Source organism: Orcinus orca, chromosome 10 (assembly GCF_937001465.1).
Source record: "Orcinus orca chromosome 10, mOrcOrc1.1, whole genome shotgun sequence".
In the NCBI taxonomy this organism is placed as follows: Eukaryota; Metazoa; Chordata; class Mammalia; order Artiodactyla; family Delphinidae; genus Orcinus; species Orcinus orca.
The window spans coordinates 84,892,284-84,903,786 of record NC_064568.1 but is presented as its reverse complement, the minus strand read 5'-3'; the positions used below and the strand labels follow the sequence as shown (position 1 = coordinate 84,903,786).

The window sequence follows — 11,503 nt, the reverse complement described above, 5'->3', positions numbered from 1 at the left end:
CTCATTTGGTAGCAGAAGCTTGTTGGTGCCTTTTCCTCCAACATCAGAGGTCAGTATCTGGGATTACTCTCACCCCTTGAGAGAGCCAGCAACCAGGAGGCATTTTCTCTCCCCCTGGCTCCTTCCTCCCTAGTCCTAGGCCCTCTACTCTTCAAGCCCTTTAGCTCTCTTCAGCTCCCCTTTCTTGTTCTATCTGCTCCCAATCTTTCTTCCTTTCTCCTCCAACTTATTCCCCTGGTCTCCATCTCTACCTCCATCACTGTATCTTTACTATCATTGCTAAAAGCAAATGCCAAATTATTGTATTTGAAAGAAGAGGTTTTTTTAGGGCAGTGGTTCCAAGGTTCTTCTATTTATATGAAACCCATTAATGGGTACTATGCCTCACAATTCCCTTAACCTAAGTCTCTCTTGGGGATTCAGGGCCCATTTTGTTGTTTTATACAGACAAGATTGACCAGACTTGGGGTGGTCGGTGAGAGCGTGCTGAGGGCCGCCTGGACTGAAAGTCTGCCCTGTGGGGGGAGGTAAGGAGGAAGCTTCAGGTGCAAATGACTCTTTCCAAGTTGGAAAGAAGTGCTGGGAGGACGCTGGGAGAACAGTGTCTCAACAACCCATAGCTATCTCCTATCCGTTCATCTGTCTCCTAGGTTGAAGCTCCTGACAAACTCCAGTCCACCAGCATCTTGCTGCCCACAAAGGCTGGAGATGGCAGTCTTCCCAAACTCCTGTCTCCCTGGGTGTCTGCTCGTCTTCATTCTCCTCCAGGTGCCCGAGCTGGATTCTGGTAGGTCTCCCCTGTCTCCCTCTCTCTCTCTCTCTCTCTCTCTCTCTCTCTCTGGCCTACAAGGTTGAAATTTCTCAGTAATTGTAAACAATCCCATTTGGTTCTCCTTAGCGACTTCCATAAGGGTCGAGATGGACTCCCTTGGGCTGTCGTAGGAATAAGAGAAATGGTGGGAGAGTCTCCGCCCTTCGGCGGGATCCTGGTCTGTATCAGTCCTCATCTCCCACCTCCACATTCTGTCTGACCCTCCTGGTTTTTTGGCAGCTCCCTTTGACGTGATTGGACCCCCGGGGCCCATCCTGGCGGTGGTGGGTGAAGATGCCGAGTTGCCCTGTCACCTCTCCCCCAACGTGAGCGCCGAGCGCATGGAGTTGCGGTGGTTCCGAGAGAAGGTCTCTCCCGCGGTGTTCGTGCGCCGGGAAGGGCGAGAGCAGCCCGGAGAGCAGATGGCCGAGTACCGGGGGAGAGTGACGCTGGTGGAGGACCGCATCGCGGAGGGGCGCGTCGCTGTGAGGATACAGGACGTCAAGGCCTCTGATGATGGGGAGTACCGATGCTTTTTCAGGCAGGACGAAAACTACGAAGAGGCCACCGTGCCTCTGAAGGTGGCTGGTGAGTAGACCGGTTTTGACTTTCTCCGGTGACTCCATGAGGGATATATTTTCCTATGGATCTGTTACTTTGGAAGCCATCACATTCATTCCCCAAATCCCTTTTAGTCTGGAAGAGGTTGGCAGGCCTAGGGTAGGAGATGAGTAGGAAGGGGGTTTGAGTTGAGAGTGGAAAGGGAGCAGCGGAATTACCTTTCTGGGCGGAGCTTTATTTCAATGATGTCCTGCCTTTCTCTCTCAATTATAGCATAAGCATTTCCCCATGTTATTAATTAAATAAGTGTAAGATGCAATGACTGTATAACATTCTCTTCTATTAATAGACCATAATTTGCTTGATCAAAGCCCAGAATTAACCATTTCAGTTGTGTCTATTTTTCACCATTGCATTAAGGCTGTGGTGAGCAACCCCAATGCATACTTTGACGCCGCTTTATGGATTAGTACCCAAAGAACAATTTCCTAAAATCATGGAGCATGGCTGCTTGTTAAGGGTCTTGATCTACCTACAAAAGTTTTTGTTTTTGTTTCCTTTTTCCTTTCAAGCCAAATTTCAGAGTAAAACAACAAGGAAAATGGTAAACACTCAGGAGGAAAGTATACATTGAGGTCTGACTTTCCCACTTGGCATCAAACAGATCTCTTTCTGAGCTATATTTCCTACTGTAAAACTGGGAAAGCACCACCTCTCAAGCAAGGTTTTGCAGAAATGAAATGAAATGAGACAATATATGAGAAACTGCTTGGTCAATTCTAAAAGCATTATGTACTTGTAAGATATTATTACTGTGCCTCGACTGCCCTACAATGTATAATATACAACTATATTGCTTTTCATGTATGTAGTCAAATAAATATAAAGTTTGAAAAATACCTGGGTGAAATCTGGGTCCCTGCCTCATAACAGAGTGCCCCACGTGGCAGCATCATATATAACTCATATTTCCGTTTTAGGGAAGTATCTTAAAGGTTGGTTATAAAGCCCTAGAGATTTGATAGCATAAACTGTCATTGTTACCTTTTCTGAGTGATAGACACCTTTGAGAATCTGCTGAGGGTGGTGGCCCTTTTCATGAAAAGAATACACATTTTCACGTACACGCACAACTTGGTATATGGATTTAAACCAATAGTTGTGGATATGTGTTTAAGAACTCTTCTCTGAAGCTAGCTGTTTTTCTGTACTTTGTGGAATTGTAAGAAAATAATTAGGCTGAACAGAAAGGAAAAACAGCTTCCTGTTGATTTACGTCAATTTAATTGGGGGGTGGGGGTAGATGAGGTTGAAATCATTCAAGAAAATTCCTGAATCAGTATCACAGGTAAGTGAAACTTAAATTGTCAACTACAATCTCAGTGCAAAGAACCTCCAATCCCCCTTCTCCTCAAGGATACTCCTTCTCTGTTTATCCTTACATTCTCAATCCTAGCCCTTTTCCTACCCAAAGCCTTCTCATGATACTTCCAACCACAGAGCTCTCTCCCATCTCTGGAGCTCCCAGCCTAGACTCACTAACCCACCCCTAAGCCACTGGGCTTGCTGTTCCCGCTGACCGGACCCCTTGTCTGTCCACCATCTCCTGCCCACAATTCCAACACTAAATCCCAACACAGCACCCCTCTCTGATAAGATGTCTTCTTTTATTGATACCTCTGTTTCCTTGTGTAATAAACTATGGAGATGAGTCCCCCTCATGCCCAGTTCCCTTGGGTTTCTCTTTCTCAAACTACGTAGTCCTGTGGTTATAAGCCTCCCAGAAGGATGTCCGCTAAAGGAGTAAGTTGTCTCCTTTCTCCATAGCTCTGGGCTCTGATCCTAACATCCACATGGAAGTTCAAGAGAGTGGAGAGATCTGGCTGGAGTGTACCTCAGTGGGATGGTACCCAGAGCCCCGGGTACAGTGGCGAACTCCCGAGGGAGAGGAGTTTCCATCCGTGTCAGAGTCCAGGAACCCTGATGAAGAAGGTCTGTTCACCGTGGCAGCTTCAGTGATCATCAGGGACACCTCCATGAAGAATGTGTCCTGCTGTATCCGGAACCTCCTTCTCGGCCAAGAGAAGGAAGTAGAGATTTCTATACCAGGTCAGTGAAACCAGTGCTGGGTTCCTTTTTGACACAGCTTCAGGGCCACATCACATGGGACACCTGCCCAGCTGTAACCTCATGGCAGACTTGTCTATTTTCCTCACCTTAAGCTTTCCCCCACCTAAACTCTTGCCCACCAAGCCCCACCAGCCTCACTAGAAGAGTAGGGATTCTGAAGGCATAAATTTTACCTAGATCTCATACAAATTCCAGATTTTCTATCTTGGGAGATATATCTTGGTAGAGAAGCTTTGTCTCTGGGGGGGGTCTTCTGGATCTAACTAAATTAGTTCTCCTGTTTCCACCCTTGCCTTGCCTTCCTCCCCATTCCATGCTAGAGCTCTGTCTAAGTTTCCAGGGTCCTCAGGGAAGCAAATCTTCTCACTATTCCTTACACACTATCTCTGGTTCAGGCAGGAACTTTTCCTTATTCTTTGGTCATTGAGTCCCATTCTGTTGCACTCAGATGTGACATTTCCCCTTCCTTATTTACTTCCCTCAACCCCTTGGCTCCCATCCTGCATTGATAGCTAAGGAGAAATTTCCATGAAAACAGGAATTGGTCCATTATATTCTTTATCTCACAGGTCCTGTCCCCAAATGACTCTTGTTCATCTTCATTCTTCTCTTTCTCTGCTCTCTGTTACCTAAGATCAAAATTTATCTGAAAAGCTCAGAGTGGCATTGGAGGGACTATTTTGCCATGGGAGGAATGTGAGAGGTCCAGGTCATCCTCTCTTCCACCCCCTTTTGGAGTCAGGAGAGGAGCTGGACTTGCTCTGAGCTTCTCAACAAATGTCCTTCTTGGGGATTTTGTTTTAGCTCCCTTCTTCCCAAGGCTGACTCCCTGGATGGTGGCTGTGGCTGTGGTCTTGATGGTCCTAGGACTTCTCACAACTGGGTCCATATTTTTCACTTGGAGACTATACAAGGAAAGATCCAGACAGAAGAGGCATGAATTCAGCTCTAAAGGTAAGTCATAGAATCCCAGTCTTCTTTTTGGGAATGTTTCCAAGTGGGGTTGGATCCAAGTCCTTTAGGATGACTGCCAATGGGAAGATAATTGATTCTAGAATTCTGAAAGTCAGAGGGGATTATAAGGCTCCTGAAGTCAGTGGCACCCAATATGAAGAATAACAGAGGTTTGGGGTACAAGACGAGTCAAAACCAGTTCTGAGAGAATAGACCTGATGTTTATTCACTACTCACCTTCAGACTCTATCCTTACTTTTAACTTGGTTTCCCAGTAACAACTAAAGATCTGATCCCAAGCCAGTAGGAACTTCCTGCATATTTCTTAGAAAACAAAACATAATCCCTGTTCTTCATTTATTGATAATGCTTCAACAATCAGGTAGTCACGAAGTAAACAGTTACTCCTTTGTGTGTTTCTTACACCTGTTTTGTCCCCTCCCTCATGCCCACTCTAGAAGGTCACTAAGGTATTTCTGTTTGTTTTCCAGAGAAACTCCTGGAAGAGCTCAGTAAGTTCTATCTTCTTCTAATTATTTCATCCACAAGGTTTTCTCTCTCTTATTATAAAACATGTCAATAACACTCTTTCCCCCCTCCCCCCTTGCAGAATGGAAAAAGGCTACATTGCATGCAGGTCAGTGACTCTAAATATCTCAAGGGCTCCGAGGAGCTACCTTTCAGGGATTCAAAGTCCTACAGTACTTGGAAATAAAAACCACTAACATATTTTAGTGATGGGGATATAGAGGGGACAGACGATGGCAAATGGCCTCAACGTTTTCCTTGAGGCACACAGAGGGTCCTTGGAAGATGGCTAGAAGACAAGTCCCCTCTGACAGGGTCCCATGGGGCACTGGGGACAGTCAGTTCATACATCACCCTGTGGCTGTGGATGGAAGAGGGGACTAGAGACAGCTGAGCAGGCCAGGCAGCTCTCTTCCGGAGGAGACCTGTCAACTGCTAGAGCAGTGTCCCACTTCTTTGGAGAAGAAAGGATCGTTCTTTCAACCGTTAACATTCACTGATATTCAGACTCACTTTCTCTCTGTCTCTAGTTGATGTGACTCTGGATCCAGATACCGCCCACCCCCACCTCTTTCTGTATGAGGATTCAAAATCTGTCCGACTGGAAGATTCACGTCAGAAACTGCCTGAGAAGCCAGAGAGATTTGACTCCTGGCCTTGTGTGTTGGGTCGTGAGGCCTTCACCTCGGGGAGACATTACTGGGAGGTGGAGGTGGGAGACAGGACTGACTGGGCAATCGGGGTGTGTAGGGAGAACGTGATGAAGAAAGGATTTGACCCCATGACTCCCGAGAATGGGTTCTGGGCTGTGGAGTTGTATGGAAACGGGTACTGGGCTCTCACCCCCCTGCGGACCCCTCTCCCATTGGCGGGACCCCCCCGCCGAGTTGGGATCTTCCTGGACTGTGAGTCAGGAGACATCTGCTTCTACAACATGACCGATGGATCCCATATCTATACTTTCTCTAATGCCTCTTTCTCAGGCCCCCTCCGGCCCTTCTTCTGCCTGTGGTCCTGTGGTAAAAAGCCCCTGACCATCTGCCCAATCACTAATGGGCTTGAGGGAGTCACAGTAGTTGCTGATCCCAAGGACCTTTCTAAGGACATCCCACTCTCGCCCACAGGGCAGGACTCTGCCTCTGGGGATACAGACACCCTCCATTCTAAACTGATCCCTCCCCAGCCCAGCCAACGGGTACCTTAAGGAATACCCCAGCTCAACCGCTTCCCTTCGCTCTTACCCCCTTCTCTATCACCCCCTGGGGCTTCATCTGCCAGCTGTACCCAGCCCCTGTTTCTTCCTGTTGGGTAGGGATTAATTAATCTTGAGAAGGTTGTGTTGCTGCTGATAGAGTGTGGGGTGTAGGACCTTCCTAATCTGTTTCCGTTTCTGTTTCAATATTCAGGGGGCGGAGAGGGGACTCCAACTGCTCCTCGCGTTCTCCTGGCCCTTGAGGCCAAAGCCTATAGGAAGGCACTTGAAGCTCAGGGATCAAGATGGGCTTAGGCTGGCCGAGGGTTGTGACAGAAACATCTTGGTGTCCAGAATAGGAATATGTACAGGAACAGGTTTTAGGCAAGCAGAAAACCCAAAGGATCCTGGGAAGGGAAGATCCGAGGCCGAAATCCCATAAAGGAACTTGCGGGGGAAGTCATGATAGAAGAAAGTGAGGTGAACCCAGGCCATTGATGGACATCTGGCCTGCCCCTAGAGTTTTAGGGCCTATATGTCAAATTTTTTAAGTCATATCCCCTGGGGTGGATCTGAGCAATTGGCAAGGAGAGTAAAGAAGAGATGAAATGAGCAGGGCTAAGCGATCAGACAGAACGTTTGATAGAGGGGAGAATTTTAGATAAAATTCAAAGGTTGTGTTCACAGCCATGCCTCGGCCCTGTTCCCCTCTCTGCACCCGTGTTTCTCCCTTGCCTGGGGCTCATCTCAAACTCACTTTGTTGACTCCACAAGTCTCAGGTTCTCTTCTTCTTTTTGATCTAGAATCTCTCCATTTCAGAGGCATTTCCAGGCATCATCGTTCAGTAAGATCACCACTTTATCAGCCATTGTCTCAGCCTCAACCCAACATTTGGTTTAGACCCTCCACCATACCTTTAATTAGCTTCGACCACCACCCACTTCCACACTGCACCACCAATCGCTCTCTCCCCACCCAGCTTTCCTACACGCTGCTTCTCCTCAGGGTTCCCTGAAGGCTGCATCATTGTGTCAGCACAGCTGGATTGATCGCAGTTGTCTGTATTTGCATTTTCCTATTTATGTGTGTCTTGTCTTCCCAATAGACTGCACATTTACCCAGGCTCCAACCTTCCATTTCCACTGGGTTTTCCAGTTTCCAGGATAGATGTCGCCCGTGGTCTTAACCTAATAAATAAGTCTGTCTGATTGCTGAAAACAGCATCTGCACCTTCCTTTCTTTATCCCAACAAGTGGAACTGAAACAAAAACAGAGGAAAGAAACCTGCGTGGGAATGCAGTGAGCCAAAGCAGTGTGGTTCTGTTTATCCAAGACCCATCCCCAGACCTGATGGCCGTGGGCTCACCAGGGAAGGGGCTATTGTCCCAGGACTGTCCAGCTATTTACAATAAGGCCACAGTGCCAATGGCTACCCGCCCTTAGCCTCTGGAGGAAATGTTTGCGAAATTTTAGTGGTGGTGCCTCATAATTGGAAAAACAAACAAACTTGGGTGATCTTTAAACCACCGTTCCAGAGGAAAGGCCCTTTGGATTCCTACTCTGAAGGCCCTGATAGTTCAGTGAGATGCCCACTTTTCCCTATTTGCCCCAAGCAAGGATCAGGAATAGTCCCCCTCACAGAGGGTCTGACCTTAATGCAAATCAAGCAGTTTACGGGCTTCCCTGGTGGTGCACTGGTTGAGAGTCCGCCAACCTATGCAGGGGACACGGGTTCGTGCCCCGGTCCGGGAAGATCCCACATCCCGCCGAGCGGCTGGGCTTGTGAGCCATGGCCGCTGAGCCTGCGCATACGAGCCTGTGCTCCGCAACGGGAAAGGCTAATAACAGTGAGAGGCCCACACACCGGAAAGAAAAAAAAGTATTCATTTGTGTTCAAATTGTACTTTTAGAAAGTAAAAAAGTTCAAAAAACAAAGAAACAAGTTCAAGAAACAAAGTCCGAAGTTCTTTAAAAATACTTGAGAACCTCAAGCAGTTGTTTTGCTAGTTTAATGTACAATGTGTATCCTGAAACGTATATGTAAAATCTCACTCCGAATAGATGGGACTGCCACAGGAACCCCTCTCTGACAGTAGAAAGAGAACTCGTCATAGGTTTTAATTACTTCTGCGACTTCTCTCCCCTTCCTATTTCCTCATGATCTTCAAGGAAAATGGTTACCAAACACAGTACTGAGCTGGTAGTAGATTCTTAGGAAACATCTGTGTCCACCCCCCTCCCAGGTTTAGCCTCTTCACATGAGGCACTTATCTGATGAGCCCTGAGGCTTTCTTTCCAGCTGGCACCAGCTACCAGTGCCTGGAAGAAATGAACAGTCTTGGTCGTTCTGGCTTTATTTTCAAACCTTCCAAAAGAGAAGAAAGGTGGCCTTGCTGATGCTTTGCCAAAGCCCGTCTTAATCACCTGAAGCAGAATCGGTGATACTGTGATTTTAGAAGCACCAAAAAGGCGTCTCTTCCACCACTGCAAATAATTGTAGTATTTCCAAGGCCTGATTTTCTTTTTTAACCAGAAACAAAAACCTCTCACCCCACAGCTAAAGATCAGCCCCAAAACGCAAATGCTACTGAAATGATAGTGATAGACTTCATTTCACACACCAAATGCCAACTCTGGTCATCACATGTTTGAAAGGGCCTGCCTCTCTTTAACAGAGATTCAGTGAGATAGTTGAGCTCAGACATTCAAATTAAGAGAAAAATAACTGTACAACTTCTATCATCCCTTATCAACAACAACTGTTCCGCGCCATCTCTCTGCATATCCCAATTTATCTATCTGTCCCTTCTGCCTCCAGACCCACTCAGGTCTCCTCAAAATTCCTTCTCAAAACCTCTGAGTCCACTCCCAACCACATGCACATTTACTCTCATTTTAAAATTTAAAATGGAAATAGCCTTTTTCCTTGAATACATATGGAAGTTCATTTAAAAAATAAAAATGATCAAAATCTCATCACTCAAATATAACCAATGTCAAAATTTGGGTTTATCCTCTCCTTAAAAAAAAAAAAAACCAAAAAACTATATCTCCATGTTTAGTTCCAAAGACCTAAACTAAATTCTCTTTGAGGAGTGTTCCATACCAATTAGAAACTCTTTGTGGTACAGATCTGGTAGCTTTGCTGGACATAAACAGAGATTTAGGAAAGCCATAAGAATTAATGGAAGATAAAGCGATACACTTGTAGAAAGTGAAAGGCAGAACTGGTCTCAGTTTGAGGCCTCCTTTTGAGAACAGTATAACATCCATACAGAAAAGTCCACAAATCCTCAGTGTACAGCTAGATAACTCGGAACAAGAAGCAAGACACCCGGACACCCTTACACCGGTCCCCAGGGTAACCCCAGCGGGGAGATTTACAACAGAAAGGACAGGAGGGAGGAATGAGCGAGCGCCCGAGAGGGCTGGGCCTCGGCGAGCACCAAACTGAATAAATAGCCTAAAACCTCCTGGGAGCAGGTGTCAATTTAAGTAAGGCAACTTCAGCAACGTGGGTGCCATTATTTGAACAAGAATTCTGTCGAGAATGGAGAAAAAGTTCCCTTACTCTTGGGTACCCAGGCCCGCGCCGCCACGCCCGCGGCAGCCTGGAATCGAATCCGCTTTCATGCAGAAGACGCCCCCCGGCGGCCCCGGCAACCCGGCACTTATCCTGCGCTTCCACCCAGGGTCGGCGTCCGGGTCCGTTCGCAAACTTGTGGTTTCGCTTTTTAACCGAAGAATTTCCACATCCTCAGGGGAAAAAAAAAAAAAAAGTTGACTAGAGTTGAGGTAGACACGGAAATGAAATCCGAGCGCGAACAGCGAGTCAGGATGGCCGAGCGGTCTAAGGCGCTGCGTTCAGGTCGCAGTCTCCCCTGGAGGCGTGGGTTCGAATCCCACTCCTGACAGTTCGCTTTTCAAACTATTCAACGATTGTATGTGTATCACATTCTTCCATGTTCACCTCGTGGATTCATCCTTTTTTTTTTAAATAAATTATCCGAAATAAAAAAATTAAAATATTTTAAAAAAAGAATAAAAGCACTCTGTACCCAGAACACAATTTAAGATCTAGTCATTGTAATCTCATCTCCTTTCACTGTCTCTAGTTGTCTGTCCCTCTCTCTCTCCTTCACATTCAAGGAGTCGAATGAATGTTACTCCTCAATTATTTATCACTGATGTCCACAGGGCCCTTCATTTGTTTTATTTATTTATGGATTCCTTTTTAATTGCCTTTCAATTTCATTTTTCGTCTCCCACCCCCATAAGAAATCACTGGAAAGATCATCCTTTTCTTTCTTGCTATATGTTTTTGTAGAACATGTATTTTTGGTTTCGGTACATGCGTTTTTAATTTACATAAATGACACTGTGTCATATATCTCATTCTATTTTTACTTTGTCCCTTTCATGCCACAGTTTTGTGTGTGTGTGTGTGCCAGTTTTTCAATCTGTGTTGCTGTGCGTACCTCTAGACCCCATCTAGAACTATTATTTTTAATTATTGCACAGAGGTCTGCAGTGTGTGTCCTCACCCAGGGATGACTCCCAGATTAGGTCCAACGCCCTCCCACCACAAATAAGGGTGCTATCAATGAACATCTTCCTATGTATTACATTATGAAGCTGTGTAAGATTTTCTGCAGGATTGACTTGCAGGTCATGAGGGTCTGACAGTTTACAAATTTTGCAGTTCAGAACAGCACCCAGGACCCAGGACCCAGGAAGGGAGATTTAGACACACACAAATTCATGTTTAGTGACATCTCCAGAAACATCCCTCAAATTCAGTTTTCCTGACGTCCAGCCCGCTTATTTTGAGCATTAATACTACAGTTACAAATATTAACCTACAGTGTTTCTATTCTGAACTCAGAACTTGGATAGTGAATATTATTTTTACATAATTTATTGCAAAGCCCCCCAAAATCAAAAACCTCAGGTGACTGGAATTTTCTCCTCTCCGTTCCTTTTTTGAAAAAGAAATCTAATCTAATAACAGGTTACAAAGGCAGAAAATAGGGTGAATCTCTTATGATTATTGATATTTAGAATTGTTCTGCCTTCTCTCCTCTAAATTCCTCAGAACTCACAGAAAGGTTCATACATACACTGAAAGAAAAGTGAATTGGTATGTCTTAGAAAGATGGTCATTAGCAAGGCTAGAAAAGAACAAACAAATGAAGTTTCCCTTTATTGCCTAGGTGACCACATATTGTCCATTTCTGCCCATTTAGGGTCCCCACGTGGGCCCTGGAAACATGAGAAAGGAGGAAACAGCAAATAGGCACAACTCCTAGGGTAATAGGAGAAGCAC

General features: G+C 45.8%; 1 protein-coding gene and 1 non-coding gene across 2 annotated transcripts; both read left to right on the top strand.

Moving 5' to 3' along the window:
- The first annotated feature begins 708 nt into the window (after positions 1-708).
- Positions 709-7,418, top strand: BTN1A1 (butyrophilin subfamily 1 member A1). The gene is made up of 7 exons (XM_004273463.4): positions 709-787; positions 1,052-1,399; positions 3,200-3,481; positions 4,307-4,456; positions 4,948-4,968; positions 5,067-5,093; positions 5,515-7,418. Exons 1-7 carry the CDS (start codon positions 709-711, stop codon positions 6,186-6,188), a joined length of 1,581 nt encoding a protein of 526 aa, XP_004273511.1. The 3' UTR covers positions 6,189-7,418.
- Positions 7,419-10,008: 2,590 nt separating this feature from the next.
- On the top strand, positions 10,009-10,091 carry TRNAL-CAG (transfer RNA leucine (anticodon CAG)). The gene has a single exon. It is a non-coding gene; the product is annotated as a tRNA-Leu (tRNA).
- Positions 10,092-11,503: the final 1,412 nt, after the last annotated feature.

What these genes read in the sequence shown, in the direction of transcription:
- BTN1A1 (XM_004273463.4), top strand. Translation starts at nt 709, where the DNA reads ATGGCAGTCTTCCCAAACTCCTGTCTCCCTGGGTGTCTGCTCGTCTTC. An exon ending in GGTGCCCGAGCTGGATTCTG is followed by an intron (nt 788 to 1,051) that starts GTAGGTCTCCCC and finishes GTTTTTTGGCAG; the next exon opens with CTCCCTTTGACGTGATTGGA. An exon ending in AAAGGCTACATTGCATGCAG is followed by an intron (nt 5,094 to 5,514) that starts GTCAGTGACTCT and finishes CTCTGTCTCTAG; the next exon opens with TTGATGTGACTCTGGATCCA.